Genomic DNA, 17,202 nt, shown 5'->3' with positions numbered 1-17,202 from the left:
AAGTTGTTAAAATAAAATTCAATATATCACATTAAAGAAAAATTACAATTTTTTGGCTTCAAGACTTTTTTTTTTGTGTGTGCAAAGACTTTTTTGGATTCAAGCTAATAAATGTTAGATTACCTTTTTAACCAAAGATCAAAGTAAAACCAAAATCATAGAAGAGGAAGAGAACTCGTGATCACGTTTCTTTGGTTAAGTAATGTTGTATAGAAGAGAAGAGAAGAGAAGAGGAAGAAGAAAAGCCCAAATCGAAAATTGAAAACTAGTACTCCAAACTCCAAAGCATCAATATTTTATCACTCCTCTTTTCTTCCACGCAAACCCAATTCTCTTCGTCTTCTTCTTTTGCTTTTCTCCCCTAAATTCGTCGATCAAATTCTTGTCTTTTCAACTTCTTCATCGAATTTTCCATTGCCCATAGCCTCTGTATTTGATTCCTCCTTCTCTAAAGCTTCGGATATTAAGACAATTATATCTTCCTAGCTGCTTATAGACCTTCGCTTTCTAATTGCTGTTCCTTTCGTGGGTCTCTGGTAAGTTTTGATTTTCTCATCTGCTGTTATCGAGAAAGGTTGATTTTTTTTGATTAATCGCACTGTGATTTAAGGTTGGAGGAGATTATAGTGTTAGCTTAAGGGTTTTTGAGGTTTCAATTTAGAATCGTATTGCTCCTGATCATTTCCCTGTTAAAAGTAGATAAACCCCTTGTTCTATTGGGAAGGAATTCGCCGTTTTTGCTTCGTCTTCTTGTGAAAAATAGAGTTGGTTTTAGGTAATTGACTTTGATCAAGGTCTATTGGTTGTGCAAAGGTTGCGTGAATCTTGTGTCAGCCTCTTGATTGAGTATAGATTACTTCGTCTTCGCTTTCTCTGCACCATCAATTGTCATCAGAGTGCTAGGCATTTAGTGCATTGTCCAAAGATTCTGCTTGTGCATGAATGCTATTGTTGAAAAAGAAAGGAAGTGTTTGAAATCGAATAGTCTTTTGAGTGTCAAGCAAAGGATAGGTGGGTCTGGTTTATATCCATCATGGTGGAAAACAGATATAGAAACATTTCTTTAGCAGGTTATGCCACGAGTTCCGTATCCTTGGTTTGTCTTTCTGCGTTTAAGGATTTGATTTGCCTTAGTGTCTCATTGGTTAGTATATTCATTGTATGTGCTTCTAGCTTGAACATTTTAGTGGCACTTTTTTGTTTGCATACATAAATTATCTCTGTCATTAGGTGATTTGCATTGTGGATGCTTTATGTTATTCATGTTTGATGCAGGATTTGTAGTTGCATTCTCATTGCGCACTACACTTTCTTCAAATTTCCGCGTGGTAAGCAGGGAATGGACCGGCTGTTTTGGCCAATCGTCTGTGTTTACAAATGATGAGCAGTGGGCATAAGGGTCCAAATGTACGTAACTTTTTTAAATGGCAACGTGGTGAATCATCATCGTCTTTGACTACTGGATTGCTTCATAATGAGTCACACGAGATTGAGCTATCTAACTACGGAGGAATACCAAGTCCTGGTAGTGAGAGCCCATCGGGACTTCTTAATGGAGAGAGTTTAAATGTTCAACCAATTGCTGATTTGGATCTTTTTGTCGAAAGGCTCTACAGCTACTACAGAGACAAAGGACTTTGGTGTATTATAGTAAAGTGGGCTGTTGAGCTTCTAAGTCTGGGCTTCATCATATGCTTCTCTGGGTTTTTCTTGCTGTATGTTGATTGGAATGGTCTTCAGAATGCAAAATGTGGAATGGATGCAGTTGAATCAGGAACTAAACCATGTGATCTTGTCAAAGAAGCTATCCATCCGCATCCTTTATCCCCTTTCACGCTCACAACTGCTATAATTGTTGGATATTTGGCCCTCTTCTCTGTGTACTGGCTCTTCTGCTTCTTAAGGTTTTTTGCCCAGTTGAAAGATACTTTGGACTTTCGGCACTTTTATTACAACAAGTAAGTTGGAAGTTGCAACATGCTATGAATAGTTATTGCTAGAGCAAAACATGCATTTTAGGTCATAATTGATTTTCTTTCTTTTTGTTGTAAATTTGCAGTCTCCATGTCACAGACAATGAAATCCTTACTATGCCATGGGCAACAGTCCTTGAGAAGGTTGTTCAGTTACAAAGCTCACAATGCCTTTGTGTGGTTAAGGATCTTTCTGCTCATGATATGGTTATGCGCCTTATGCGGAAAGAAAACTACTTGATTGGAATGCTCAACAAAGGTTTGCTTTCTTTCCCAATTTCCCATTGGATCCCTGGTGCTGGTCCAGCAGTCAAATCCGCACCAGATGGGACACAGTATCACCTTGTATTGACAAAGACCCTTGAGTGGACCCTTAACTGGTGCATATTGCAGAGCATGTTTGACTGGTATGCTATTCTCCACGCTAATCTTTGATCTAATCTGAAAACTGCTTTCTAATAACATTGTAGATATAGGATTTTATGAACTGCTATAGTGATAAATGGAGAGTTTGTGATGCATATGGAAGTTTCAGTTTTGATGATTTGCTTTTTCTTGGTCAGATTGTAGTGATCTTTTCAAGTTAATAAGATTGTCCTGTTAGAGGTTTTCTCCCTGTATATATATTACGTCAGTGAAAAATTGCGTAAGTTAATAAGATTGTCCTGTTAGAACCTACATGGGAGTGGCCGAAGTGCGTGTATGTTATATTTCATATTCGTAGTTAACTACTAGTACTACGGTGAAGAGTAAGGCCATAGAATGAAAAATTCCTTGCACATGCTAAGAATTGTCCGTTTTGTCTAATTCAGGCGTTTTCATTCTGCAGCAATTTTCGTGTTAGAAGGGACTTTGTTTCAAATCCTACAACACTGAAGAAACGACTATTTGTGGTTGGGCTTGCTATGCTTCTGCTGTCACCGTTTCTTGTCATCTTTATGTTGGTGTATTTATTCCTAAGGCATGCTGAACAGTTCTACAATCATCCAAGTACTGCATCTTCTCGAAGATGGTCCAATTTGTCAAAGTGGCTCTTCAGGGAATTCAATGAGGTAGTTGCCTTCATCTGGCGTCCATGCCCACAAAAGTCGTGTGAACGGAGTTTAATTCTGATTTCTTAGTAAACCTTTGAAATTTTCCGACTCTCTCCATTCAAAATAAATGTGATGCCTTTTCTAAACTTCTTGTTTCTACAACAGGTTGACCATTTATTCAAGCATCGGATTAATAGCAGTGTAGTACATGCATCCGAATATCTAAAGCAATTTCCCTCGCCTATCATCTCCATTATTGCAAAGTTTGTCTCGTTTGTTTCTGGCGGCTTTGCTGCTGTCTTAATCATCATTGCGTTTCTTGAAGAATCTCTACTTGAGGGACATGTAAGAAATACTAACAACGCAAAAAGCATTTGATAGATAAATTATTTGGGTATTGAAGTTTCTTTTACCACCTGTGTAGATATTCGGCCGCAATCTGTTCTGGTATGCCGCTGTTTTTGGAACAATTACAGCTATTAGTAGAGCTGCCATATCGGATGAACTTTTGGTCCTCGACCCAGTAGGAACTATGTCTTTGGTGGTCCAAAACACTCATTATATGCCTAAGAGATGGCGTGGAAAGGAGAACAAGGATGATGTCCGCTTGGAGTTAGAGACTCTGTTTCAGGTACCATGTTAACTTATTAACTTCTTTTTTTACAAACAGTTTGTTTAAGCTAAAGATCAATATTTAGTCACTGCCATCTTTCATGTAAATTTTCTGAATGTTTTCTATTTGACACTGTCAAGATAACTGCATACAGTCTTATTTTCCATAATACGCTGAATAGTGAATGCCAAATTTATGCTTACACCTATTTTTACTTAATTAGCTTCATAATGTAATGAATTTAAGCAGCAAGATGAGCTACTTACAGGGTACAATAGGATGTTCTGCTAACTTTTTGGGTTCTTTTTATGATATTCCTTCTTGGTCTCTACTACTTTCTGAATGAATTTATATAAATGATGCTAATGAAAATTTCTGCACCTCAGTATACTGGAATGATGCTATTGGAGGAGATAGCTTCAATCTTCATCACACCATTTTTGCTGATGTTTGTCGTGCCAAAGGTATATTTCTCTCACATTCGCGTTAGTGTACCCCACGTCAAAATTGAGAATATACAATGATTGTGGTCTCACACATTTTGAGTTCACTTTCCAGCGGGTGGATGACATCTTGCAATTCATTAAGGATTTCACAGTTGATATTGAAGGTGTAGGCCATGTTTGCAGGTAAACAACTCTTCTAGTCATATCCTGTCCAGAAATTGTTTTAAAGAAATTTACAATAAGGATTACATTATGATCATTGGCCGTTTCGCTTGCAGCTTTAGTGCTTTCTACTTTGAGAACCATGGAAATATCAAATATGGTTCACCACATAATGCAACTCGTCGTGAGCAGAGAAGCTCACAAGGGAAAATGGAGAAATCATTCTTGAGGTTTGAGGCATTTCATTGTCTGTTTTTTTCTCTGCAACATATGAATTCTCTTGGAATATATGCAAATCAGTGTTAAGTGTTACATTTTATTTGCAGTTTCCAGAGTAGTTATCCTTCTTGGGAGTCAGATTCTCTTGGGAAGCAGTTTCTGTCAAATCTCAGAACTTTCCGGGACCGAAAGCTTCATGAAATAAACACAAGACACTCATCTCCTAGTAGGGCGTGGCGAGAAAGCACTAATACCCCTGCTTTATACAGAGACATTCCAAGAAATCCGCTTGCGAGCGGCAATCACACTGATTCAATGTGGCTGATTGATCCAGATCAGAGGAATCATCCTTATCTTCTTGACTGGTATTACACTTCTCAGGCTCACAACAGAACTGATCACCCAATAGAGAGAGCAAATGAAATCTTAACCGCAAATCAGAACGCTACAGATTGTTGGCCTCCTGATTTGGGAATCCGTGGTGAAGATAGCAGAGATCTGCTCAACATGGAGGCAAGCACATCAGGTCAGTTTTTCAGAGAGAGCATTCTGCGCCATGACCAACCCGAGGGAGAGGATAGTTATGGGAGTCAGCATCCTCTTGATGGTAGGAACCAGTGGTGGGGAAGAGGCAACCACTCTCAGATCAGCACAGCTCATCCCGCAACCACCAATAGCTTCATCGAGCCACCTGATTTTATAAACCGCTACACAGCAGGAAACTTATTAGACAACTCTTGGAGCAGAAGAAGCATAGAAGAAGAAGATGAAGAAGAAGAAGAATTGGATTGGGAAGAGAATGCAAGAAGAAATTTGTCGAGAACTACATTCATGGACGATAACGATATCGAAGCTGGGATTGATCTCCATTTCGACGATGTATATAGTTCAAGACCTCAAGAAACTTCAACATCAAGCACCACATTACGGTGACAACAATGAATTTTTTTGATTCAAAGTTGTTTCTTTGTTCAGTCTTTTTTATGGTGGATGAAGAAGGAAGATAAAAGAGATGCTTTTGTAGAAAGTGTTCTCTGTATTTGGAAAAAAAAATGTGGGAATAATAACAAGTCTCTCCTCTTTTTTTTTTTTTCTTTGGTTATGTTTCATCCTAACAATACATGCAATTCTTTATTGTTGTGTATATAAAATAGGTCCTTAAAAATGGTGTTTTTCAATCGTGTTTAAGAGCTTTATCGGCGTAAGAAAGAACCTTTTTCAGGATCCTCACCTCACCTGATACAGAGCAGATAAACCTAGCTCGTTATCTTCGAAAGACAATTCCATCTCCTTGAACAAACGGAACACTTCATCAGTGGTCTCTGCGGAATCGAAAGCCTCTTTGAGATGATCTTTTCCTGATATAACGGATAATCTCAAGATTAAGAGCTCAGTGTTTGACCACACCGAATTGCTTGACTTGCATTCCACGCCAAGAACACCACGTTAAGGTGATCCTTCGGTGAAGTAGGAATCCTGTTTCGAGACTGAAACGAGAAAGGACCAAGATGCAAATATTTTCTACTAAAACGATAAAGGACCAAGATGCAAATATTTCTTCTTACTTTTTTTTTTTTTTTGCTTTTTACATTTCAAAATAAACCTGAGAATGCCTATTACATTTTCTTAAAATCCCTCTTCACCCGATCCCTCTTTCTTTGTCTCTGTCTCGAGATTGCTAGTAAACTCAAAAAGCTATGGCGGTTTCTAATGCCTCTGTTGTTCTTAGCCCGAATCTGGAGACATCGTCGTCATGGTATCACCATAATCCGTCTTCTTCTCTAGACCTGATTAGGATTCATACTCTTCCGATGAATAAGATGACAAGGAGAGGTTTGATACAGAGAGTGCGTTGCGAGACTTCTCCGTCCAGCGACTCATCGCCTCTGGACAAGCTTAAGAATTCTCCTGCAATTGACAGTAATAAGAATCTCTGCCTTCATTTCTGAAATGTTCCAACTTTTGAATTTTGTTTTTGATTGCATTTGAGATTCGTGATTAGGTTTCGTTGATTAACGTTAAAGCAAATCCTCGGAGATTGTTGTTACCTTGTTAAAGTTTATAGCTTTGTTGAATATTAGGATACACAAGGGAGAGAAGCAGCATTGTGGTGATTGGGCTTAGCTTTCACACATCTCCTCTAGAGATGCGTGAGAGGCTTGCTATTCCTGAAGCTGAATGGCCACTAGCTATCACTCAGTTGTGCGCTTTGAATCACATCGAAGAAGCTGCTGTTCTCAGTACCTGCAACCGTATCGAGATTTATGTATCCGCTCTTTCTCGTTACCGTGGTGTCAAAGAAGTCACTGAATGGATGTCTAAGGTTTTCTTCCCTTTCCCTTTTATCTCATTCACTTCAGTGTTACAATCGGTGGCAAATGATTACATGATAAAATGCTATTTCTTTGCCAGAGAAGTGGGATTCCAGTTTCGGATATCTGTCAGCATCGGTTTCTGTTGTACAACAAAGACGCCACGCAACATCTGTTTCAAGTCTCAGCTGGTCTGGAATCTCTTGTCATAGGAGAAAATCAGATACAATCACAGGTTAGAAAAGCTGAACAAGTAGTTAAACAAGAAGGGTTTGGGAGGATTATCAGTACTCTATTTGAAAAGGCAAACAAGGCTGGAAAGCGTGTCAGAGCACAGACGAATATCGCGTCTGGGGCTGTTTCCGTTAGCTCTGCTGCAGTCGAACTTGCTCTCACTAAGCTTCCAGGATCTGTATCATCTGCTATGATGTTGGTAATTGGTGCAGGAGAGATGGGGAAGCGTATAATCGAGCACCTGGTTGCTAAAGGTTGCACTAAAATGGTGGTTATGAACCGGAGCGAAGATAAAGTTGCAGCTATCCGCAAGGAGATGCAGTCTGGCGTTGAGATTATTTATAAACCCCTTGACGAGATTCTAGCTTGTGCTGCAGAAGCCAACGTGATTTTTACTAGCACATCATCTGAGACACCATTGTTCTTGAAGGAGCACGTAGAGATCCTCCCTCCTTGTCCTGCAGATTATGCGAGGCTCTTTGTTGATATCTCTGTTCCTAGAAATGTTGGGTCTTGTGTTGCTGAATTAGACAGTGCACGGGTTTACAACGTTGATGACCTCAAGGAAGTTGTTGCTGCCAATAAAGAAGACAGGGCGAGGAAATCAATGGAAGCTCTCCCTATAATAAGAGAGGAGACAATAGAGTTTGAAGGGTGGAGGGATTCGCTGCAGACGTTTCCAACAATCAGGAAATTAAGAAGCAAAACAGAGAGAATCAGAGCTGAATGTGTTGAAAAATTAATCTCGAAACATGGGAATGGCATGGACAAAAAGACGAGGGAAGCAGTAGAGAAACAAACCAGAATTATAGTGAACAATATCCTGGATTACCCAATGAAACATTTGAGATACGATGGGACTGGTAGCAGCAAGCTGCGGGAGACGCTAGAGAATATGCAGGCTGTGAACAGAATTTATGAACTCGACGGAGAGTTACTCGAGGAGAAGATTAGAGAAAAGAAAGACAAAAAGTAGAAATGTTTTGCTCTGTTCTTTTGAGTTTTTGCTCTGTTTTGACATTATGGTCTTGTTTTTTAATTTTTAATGAAACGTTGGAAAAAAAAAAAAAAAAACGAATTTCTTCTTTTGGGGTTTTGTTTTCTTTTAGGGTTTTTCATTTTTGTTAGCGAGAGGATTTTCTCGACGCGAGCTCCGGCAATGAAAAGTTTATCGATTTCTCTAATCCGTCGGCTTCATTTCCACAAAATCAGACCAATCCCACTTTCAATCCACCTTAATGCTGCTTCTTCATCGTCTTCGTCCTCTTCTCTGATCTCGCCAGCACGCGAAATCTCCACTAGCTGCAGAAGAACCAATGATCTGATCAAGCGTCAGTTCTGGGTCAATCCATATCGGAATTTGAATACCCATGTCGAGGAACCTCCGGAGATTTCGTCATCTGATAAAGAAAAAATCGATCTCGAAGAAGCGTTCGAGTCAGCGAACACCACTGATGAAATGGTACGTTTGTTCAAGGAGATGGAGTTATCATTCGAAGGGAACGAATTAGGTTTATCTGCTTTGAAATTAGGGCTCCATCTCGATCGTGAAGGTGAAGATCCTGAAAAGGTTCTGTCTTACGCTGATAAAGCTCTTAAATCATTCGATGGAGATGGTAATAAACCTAATCTTCTCGTTGCTATGGCGTCGCAATTAATGGGTTCTGCTAATTACGGTTTGAAACGTTTTAGTGATAGTTTAGGTTACTTGAATAGAGCTAATAGGATTCTTGTGAAGTTAGAGGCGGATGGTGATTGTGTTGTGGAAGACGTTAGGCCTGTTTTACACGCTGTGCAGCTTGAGCTTGCTAATGTTAAGAATGCTATGGGAAGGAGAGAGGAAGCTATTGAGAATTTGAAGAAGAGTTTGGAGATAAAGGAGATGACTTTTGATGAAGATAGTAAAGAGATGGGTGTTGCGAATCGGAGTCTTGCTGATGCTTATGTTGCGGTTTTGAATTTTAATGAGGCTTTGCCTTATGCGTTGAAGGCGTTGGAGATTCATAAGAAGGAGTTGGGGAATAATTCAGCTGAGGTTGCGCAGGATCGGAGGCTACTCGGTGTGATTTATAGTGGTTTGGAGCAACATGACAAGGCGTTGGAGCAGAACCGATTGTCTCAGAGAGTGTTAAAGAATTGGGGGATGAAGTTGGAGCTGATTCGTGCGGAGATTGATGCTGCTAACATGAAGGTTGCTTTGGGTAAATACGAGGAAGCGATTGATATATTGAAGAGCGTTGTTCAACAAACTGACAAGGACAGTGAGATGAGAGCTATGGTGTTTATATCAATGTCGAAAGCTTTGGTAAACCAACAGAAGTTTGCTGAATCAAAGAGATGTTTGGAGTTTGCTTGTGAAATCCTCGAGAAAAAAGAAACAGCTTTGCCAGTTGAAGTCGCTGAAGCATACTCTGAGGTAGCAATGCAGTACGAGTCAATGAACGAATTTGAAACCGCCATCTCTTTATTGCAGAAAACTTTAGGTATACTAGAGAAGCTTCCTCAAGAACAGCACTCAGAAGGAAGTGTTTCTGCTAGGATAGGTTGGTTGCTTCTATTCTCAGGCCGAGTCTCACAAGCGGTTCCTTACTTGGAAAGTGCAGCCGAGAGGTTAAAAGAAAGCTTTGGTGCTAAACATTTTGGAGTTGGATATGTATATAACAATCTCGGTGCTGCTTATTTAGAACTCGGAAGACCTCAATCCGCTGCTCAAATGTTTGCAGTTGCTAAAGACATTATGGATGTTTCACTTGGTCCAAACCATGTGGATTCCATCGATGCTTGCCAGAATCTTTCTAAAGCTTACGCTGGAATGGGAAAGTAAGTAAATTTCCGTTAACACAATCTCACTCTTTGATGTGACTGCATTTTTCATAGAAAGTGTTTAATGCCCTGACCATTTTGCCTGCTTGCAGTTATAGCCTCGCAGTGGAATTTCAACAGCGAGTAATCAATGCTTGGGATAATCATGGAGATAGCGCGAAAGACGAAATGAAAGAAGCGAAAAGACTTCTTGAGGATTTGCGATTGAAGGCTCGAGGAGGTGTATCAACGAATAAGCTTCTGAATAAGGCTTTACCTTTGCCCAAGCCAAGCCATTCATCTTAGTGAGCTTTGTGAAGTCTCAGCCCCAAAGAACAATGAAAAGAATAGTGAGATTTAATGTTTTTTCTTTTCAAATGATCGTCGTATACTAAACTCTTGTTTTGCCACTGAATTATGAAGTTATTCTCGAAATAATTTGTTTAGCTACTTCGATCATTAAATTAGAATTCTTTTAGATTTCACTCCACTTCTTCACAAAGATTGATGTTTTAGGTGTTGTTTTTGATTGATGGATGGCTGGTTGATTTTTATACAAGTCTACATGATATTTTCAAACATACCCTACCATTTATAATAATTGGACTTCATTATTGGATCTTCTTTGTTTGGGTGTAAACGCTTTAAATTGCAAGGTTATTATTCCATTATCTATAGATTTTGATGATTAGTTTGGATTTCGATTCAGAAATTATTTGGGCTACCAAAAAAAGTGTAAAAATTATTTGGCGGGTATTTTGCATGTAGAAATGATTTACTGTCTTTCATTTTGGTCTTGGGTCCAAGTCCAACACCAATGCTTGATGCACTAAATGGGTCTAAGTCCAAAAAAGTGTGTGATATTTTGTAAGCTTAACGGAGCTATCTCAAGTTTTGTCGTAATTCACATTCCTACCGGTCCAAACTAGTAAACCAATTCTGAACCAAATAAGAGAGTCAAGTCAAGTCAACTAATTGAGGCATATTTGGCCAAATCAGAGAAGCCTATATTTTCGAGGTATAACTTTGTTGACCCTAGCTCCTCCGTGCTTTAGCTTTAAGCCTTTAACTGAAGTGCCTAATCATATGACCTAGTTGCAAATTGTTTTAAAAAAATTCATCACTACTTATCCAAAAACCCCAACATAAGGATATATTTCTTTCTTTTTTGATCATTGAGGTAGATTTTGAATCGAGATTCATGAAACATATTACTCCATGAAGCAAGTGAGGTATTTTTGCTATTTACTAAAGACTAAGAGTGATCCTAGCAACTTTTTGTAAATGACTAAATGGTGTGGTACTCTTCCCAGTCTAAATTCACAAGACAAAATTTGTTCTAAATAAACAGACCATTTATCACACGTTTCTTGGTTTAACGAACTTTTATCTTTTTAATTTTTAAAATTGAATATACGGGATACGGCCGCCGGCGTTAATAATAGAAACAACGAACTTATGTATGATTCGGATACAGTTGCTTACGGAACACTCTCGCCGCCGCCTCTCTTATGCATGTATCATTTACATTTGTATATATTTTATTGGTATATATTTATGAATACTTTACAGTTTAATATATGCATTTGGAGAATTTTTAAAGATAAAAACAAACAAAGATTCTCCATTTGCTCATGTGTCCGATGAGTGATGACTTAGTCATAACAAACTTGATACACACGTGCTTTAATTGAAGATGCATGCACTTTGATGATCACTTTCTCTTACTTTAGTTTCAACGGGTAAACGCCTTGAATTATAAAGAAGTTTCTGGATCTTTCCAAGACCAACTAAGAAAATTTGATTTTTCTAAAAAAACTTATTGTATTAAAGTAATAATGTATTACATTGAGTAAAAAAAATACTATTGTTTTGCCATTATGTAAAAATTCAATGGAAGTATATAATGTATCATATTAACTTCTTTTTTTTTAAACATGTATCATATTAACTTATTAAGTTAGAGTGGTAAAAAATGCAACACTCTCTGTTATATATCTGAGTCTTGTGATATTTTATTAATTGAGTTTTTTTTTATAAAAAATACAGCTTGTAATATATACTGTATATGTGCATCCATGAAACGAATACCACATTTTCGTAAATTAGTGAACACACAAGGTTAAATCGTCAAGCACACGTGAAGTGATCACAAGAGCATGGTCAATCTATGGGTTCCAACCCAAACTTGTACTGACACATTTAAGAGTATGTATTGATATTGTACTTGGATAGATCATAAGATATTGTAGTTCGAATTTGTTTTGAACTAGTTTTATAACAATAAACGGTCAACAATGTTTTAAGGAGTTCACGTAATTTTGAATCTTAATTTGACCAGTACATATTTTAGGATTATAGATTTTTCACGTGTCTTCTTGTTTGGTTAAATTTGAAGCTGAATCTGGCAGCATTGTAACAACACTCCTCCAATTGATTGAGCTACGAAAGCTTAATTACAAAACTTTTAATTTTGACCAAAAAAGTTGAGACAAACCAGATTTTGGATCCTACAACTTTGATCCATTTGCTTTACCACACTTGGATAACTTGACATATGATTTAGAAACGTGATATTAGTATTTTTAATTGTATTCTCATTTCTCAACCTAAGTTATAAAAGAGAAGAAGAATTACATGTAGGTCATATATTCAAACCGCCTAGTTGAATTGAATTCTACTGGCCTAACTAATGAAGGCTGTCACCGCCTCACCGGCCAGTCTAACAATTAGAAGAGTTTACCATCTAGATGGTCGTACATTAATTATATAGTACTTGAGTTTCGAATTATTCAATAACTAATTATATTAAGGTCAAGTGATGATAAAATAAAAGCTATTCGAATAAGGCCTCGTGGGGATTGCTTTCTCTTAAGTTGAAATTCGTGAAAGATTAGAAACGTACTCATCATTTAAACGTCAATATTTAGTCTACTATAATATTGCATGTTTCGCGATTGTTTAATCTATTAATAATTTAGTATGTCTACTTCTATTTGAAAGTGGGAATTGTTAAACCAGAAGAAAGAAAAAAATTGGGAATTATTTGTACCATCGATGCATGCATGTACCAATGAAATGGTCAATTTTTTTTATTTTTTTTTGTGTATAAATATATTATTGTATTAATAAAAAAAAACCATGTTTACAATAAATGCATCTCTGTTTAAAGTTTATAAAAATCAGCTAAAATTAGAAAAGACAAATTCTAATAAGCTGATCAGATAATATCTATTATGAGAAAATAATCTCTCAAGTTTTTGCATACGAACAGTATAGTATCAAAATCCAAATCTTTAGTTGAAAATTTAAATGTTGTGTGACAAATATTTCAAATTATATATTATATATACAACTTGTATTATAATGCATTTCTGTGTGTTCCAATCCTAACTCTATTATACATGGCTTCAATTAGAAAATACGGAGCCAAATCAAGGACTAATGTTTTTCTGTTCTGTTTTGCAAGATATTGTAATTAAACAATATTACATGTAAAATATCACTAAACCTATTAGATATCTAAGTATCTCACATCGTTTGAACTTTGAATCATCTAAACGTTTTACTAATATTAACAATCGTATTTCTAATTTCTAGATTTTAAGACAGACACCATTCTTAAGCATAATCTTCAGACTAACTGGATTAATCATCTAGTGGTTATATATTTAGGACGAAAATAAATATAAATTATTAAACATATATGGGACCATGCTAGCTGTTTCCAAAAGATATTAACAATAACCTATATAACCTATCAATCTATGAAAAGTAATACTGTACCGTTCAAAATAAGACATTTTTCTTACCATTAGCAAGTTGATCAGTTATTATTGATTCCACCAGGAATTGAATATTACTAACTGTTAAGTGCACTAATCAGAAATGAATCTACTAAGTTTTCTCATAGTTATCCTTAATTTAGTGGGGACATCAAGTCGCATGCATGTTTGATGTACTTTTAATATAAAAAAAAATTGGCCAAGAAGAATTGATAAAGAAGTTACGGGTCTTTGGCCTTCGCTATAAGCAGGGCTAGGGTCGGACACTATAAAGTGACATTAGAACAAAAAAAAAGAGTATTCATGCACCGTCTCTCTTATTATTTATTATATGGTATTATCTTAATTTCAAGTTGTCATAGAAGTCATCTTACTAAATTACATTCTAATGGTCCACAATTCAATAACCCTCGCTCCAATTTAAAACAATTTTATTCAATCTTTTAATATAGAGTTTGTTTTGCTTCTGTGGTGAGACACAATAAACGACGACTAGAGAGATTCTAGAAGGAGAAGAGAAAAAAAAAAAGAAAGATAAATTGTTTGCAGTAAAAACGAAACTGAGAACTCATGATGTATTTAAAGTGTTTATAGCCTTGTAAAGACAGACTTTGTGGTTGCAGTTCAGTCACTCTTTAAGTATGGTTTTATTCCGAAAGGAGTGAATATCACTATTTAAGTTTGGTTTGGTTCAAGATAACATAGACATCTCTCACTTTTTTAAATTTGTTAATGCTTTCAAATTTTGCTTAAACACAAGCCGCACTTGACGTAAAACAGTTTTTTCGAATAATTTTACATAATATTAAAAAAAAAAAAAAAAAAGAAGAAGTGTTTATAGCCATATTTTAAATTTAAGTTAGTTATATCCAACTGTGAAAATACTTTTAGTCAAATATTATATATCCATATTTATGGTCTCTCTACGGACCACGAACTCAAATGCTCACGTTAGTTTATGTTGTAAGATTTTAAAAGATCGACTCAAATAATATCAAAATATCTACCGTCTAAGAATACCATGATAAAGTCGTGTTATTTTGAATTAATTTTTAAAGACGATCTTTTAACAATTAGGCTAGGTAAAGTATTTCTATTTTGAGATCCAATACAAAATTAGATTTGATCCCGTATGATAACAGGGTAACCAGAGTTTTCATATCGTAATATCAGATAATTTGATTTAGAGACTAAAATATCAAATTCCATTTTAATTTGTATACCTTTATAGTATATATTTGAAAATGTCAAAAATAATCATATTTCGCTGATTAGGATCCGAAAGATAGTCCTTGCTTTAAAAGTTCCATAGTACTCTTAAGCTGTTTACAAAACCTTTCTAAAGACTAAATGTGCTTTAAAGTAGTAATTTTTAGAAAATATTCTGTGACATTCGAAAACAGAATATGTTGTTACTCTAGTTTAGGGGATATGCTTTGAAGTGATTCCTTTTCACTCCAATTCTAGGTAGTCTCAGTTCTCATTTGGGGGAATATGTTGATTAGATTTGTCTTCTCCACTTCATATACATGTTATGAAAGTTTCCCAAGAAACTATTTGTGTTTAAAGTTTCCTTTAGAATTCCATCATGTGTAAGATAATTACAATAGAACCATTTATAACCCAAAAAAAAACAGGTGACCCCTTGAAATAATGTTGATAAATTTTGTTGTCGTTATATATCATTGGTATATCGATACAAATATGGGTGGTGAATATATGAAAATTATGTATATTCGGAAGGGGTATGCACTTGGACGTTGAGGTCAAACATCAATTACTTTAGTGGACAAAAACATTTTATTTTTGTTTTGCGGGCAAGCTCTCTTGTCCGCCCGCTTTAAACACTCTTCAAAGCATATAGTATCACTCCTTACCAAAAAAAAAAAGCATATAGTATCACTGTATCATCAATAGTTTAATTTTATTTCTCTAATGTTTTAGCTATTTCCCACTTTTTTGTGATGGGGAATAATCAATAGCCATATTTTCCATTTATAGCACATGGAAATAGTACAATATTGCATGCCTCAACATTGTTATTGATTATACGGAATATAGTGAGTTTTCTTTCTTTTATTTCTTGACAGAAAAATGGTTTTTTATTTTATTTTGAGCATGATCAAAATTTCCGAAATAGCCGAAACTGGAAATGCCCATAGTAGAAAAATAGATCATTTTTTGGCATCCAAAAGAAATCTATATTTGAGCTTTTACTCTATTTCCATTGTTATTACATGAGGACTAATGGAAATTCACGATATTTAAAAGAAAAAGATTATCAAAATCGATCTTACGTTTTAAATAATATTAGTGTAATCTCTCGACTTAAGTGCTCTGAAAAAAATAAGGTTTTTTTTTTTTTGTTAGTTTTGACAAATTAATGTTTCAACATTGATAAATATTATCGTGATGTAAAGAAGAGTATCCCTTAAGGAATTTGATCCTAATACTAGCCATGCCAACGCATTTTATAGTTTAATTGATACTTTTTCGTCACGATTAACTTTTTAAATAGCATTTATGTAGCACATTATTATATTTTCTATGGAGTTTTATGTCGCAGCCAAGCTACTACAGGTCGACCCACTCATCCCTTGAAATATACGTTTTATATCTTCTAGTTGTTTTTTCTGTGGGTATTAATTAGTATTTCAGTTCCGGTCCCTTAAAGTTATGTGCATTGTATATCAGTGACAAACGTAATCCAATTGTACTATTTAATGTTGTAAGAAAATGAAATGTCTTGTTTTATTTCTCTAATCAGTAAAAAAAAAAAAGGTATCTACGATAATCGTCAAAATGTTACTAGTATATTATATGTAGAAATGTTAAGGACGTCCCTAAAATAAATTATGAAACATTTCATGATATTATTGGTTTGAGTGTACTTACAAATAGAGTTGACAAGACTTTGTAACAAGCAAGTGCGACCCATTAATTCATGAGTTATAAAATAATATCGAAATGTTTTTTTGTTGTTGTTAAAGAATAATATCGAAATGTTACATGAGATTTTTTTGGTTTATTTTTTTTTCTCATTTATTTTTCCAAGAGTTTTATGTGGACAACAAACAATAAAGAGACGTGTCGTATGACGCATATTAAAACCTCAAGTAATACTTTTCTTTTACAAAATTAAAAAGAGAGAGGCCGAGAAAGAAATACTTTTCTAGACAATTGTAAGCAGCAAGTGGTATCAGATGCTTGAAAACGCCAGAAAATTAAAAAAAAAAAAAAAAAAAGCTTCATTACGTTGATATCATATATTTAAACTAACTCGTTGCAGTAATTACTAATTACTATAAAACATTTTGGCCAACTTGCTTGTTGTTGTACATGTGTTTGAGCTATATGTAAGTTATAATTTCAACATTTTCTTAAGTTATTGTTTAATTTTAATTGATAACTATTTACAAAAATAATTAGGAAAAATAAATTTTAACTATTAAATACTAGTTAATTTAGTATGATAAGAAGTAATGCGAAGAGCTACCTCGCACCTTCCGCATCAATGTATCAGAAAAAACCTTAGTCGCTAACTAAAAGCGGAAAAAACAAACTTATTTTACGCATATAACAACACTATATTAATATATGATACATCAAACACACTTCGTAA

The 17,202-nt window shown here is 35.5% G+C and overlaps 4 protein-coding genes across 4 annotated transcripts; 3 read left to right on the top strand and 1 right to left on the bottom strand.

Moving 5' to 3' along the window:
- The first annotated feature begins 174 nt into the window (after positions 1 to 174).
- APG9 (autophagy 9 (APG9)) lies at positions 175 to 5,838 on the top strand. The gene is made up of 10 exons (NM_179833.2): positions 175 to 536; positions 1,276 to 1,958; positions 2,060 to 2,380; positions 2,803 to 3,025; positions 3,173 to 3,352; positions 3,432 to 3,638; positions 4,007 to 4,084; positions 4,179 to 4,249; positions 4,345 to 4,458; positions 4,555 to 5,838. The coding sequence occupies exons 2-10, from the start codon at positions 1,378 to 1,380 to the stop codon at positions 5,378 to 5,380; spliced, it is 2,601 nt and encodes an 866-aa protein (NP_850164.1). The 5' UTR covers positions 175 to 536; positions 1,276 to 1,377; the 3' UTR covers positions 5,381 to 5,838.
- Positions 5,622 to 5,805, bottom strand: AT2G31265 (uncharacterized protein; the record flags this gene model as incomplete). Its single annotated transcript, NM_001336325.1, has 2 exons — positions 5,704 to 5,805; positions 5,622 to 5,683 (listed from the first exon to the last, which is right to left on the bottom strand). Exons 1-2 carry the CDS (start codon positions 5,732 to 5,734, stop codon positions 5,622 to 5,624), a joined length of 93 nt encoding a protein of 30 aa, NP_001323493.1. The 5' UTR covers positions 5,735 to 5,805.
- A 235-nt stretch (positions 5,839 to 6,073) lies between the features above and the next one.
- Positions 6,074 to 8,050, top strand: HEMA3 (Glutamyl-tRNA reductase family protein). Its single transcript, NM_128681.3, has 3 exons — positions 6,074 to 6,367; positions 6,529 to 6,770; positions 6,860 to 8,050. The coding sequence occupies exons 1-3, from the start codon at positions 6,145 to 6,147 to the stop codon at positions 7,967 to 7,969; spliced, it is 1,575 nt and encodes a 524-aa protein (NP_180683.1). The 5' UTR covers positions 6,074 to 6,144; the 3' UTR covers positions 7,970 to 8,050.
- A 60-nt stretch (positions 8,051 to 8,110) lies between these two features.
- On the top strand, positions 8,111 to 10,400 carry AT2G31240 (Tetratricopeptide repeat (TPR)-like superfamily protein). Its single transcript, NM_179832.2, has 2 exons — positions 8,111 to 9,813; positions 9,909 to 10,400. Exons 1-2 carry the CDS (start codon positions 8,153 to 8,155, stop codon positions 10,099 to 10,101), a joined length of 1,854 nt encoding a protein of 617 aa, NP_850163.1. The 5' UTR covers positions 8,111 to 8,152; the 3' UTR covers positions 10,102 to 10,400.
- Positions 10,401 to 17,202: the final 6,802 nt, after the last annotated feature.

This window comes from Arabidopsis thaliana, chromosome 2, assembly GCF_000001735.4.
Source record: "Arabidopsis thaliana chromosome 2, partial sequence".
Lineage (NCBI taxonomy): Eukaryota > Viridiplantae > Streptophyta > Magnoliopsida > Brassicales > Brassicaceae > Arabidopsis > Arabidopsis thaliana.
Note: the sequence above shows the minus strand (reverse complement) of the source record. Positions and strands in the feature narration are given on the sequence as shown.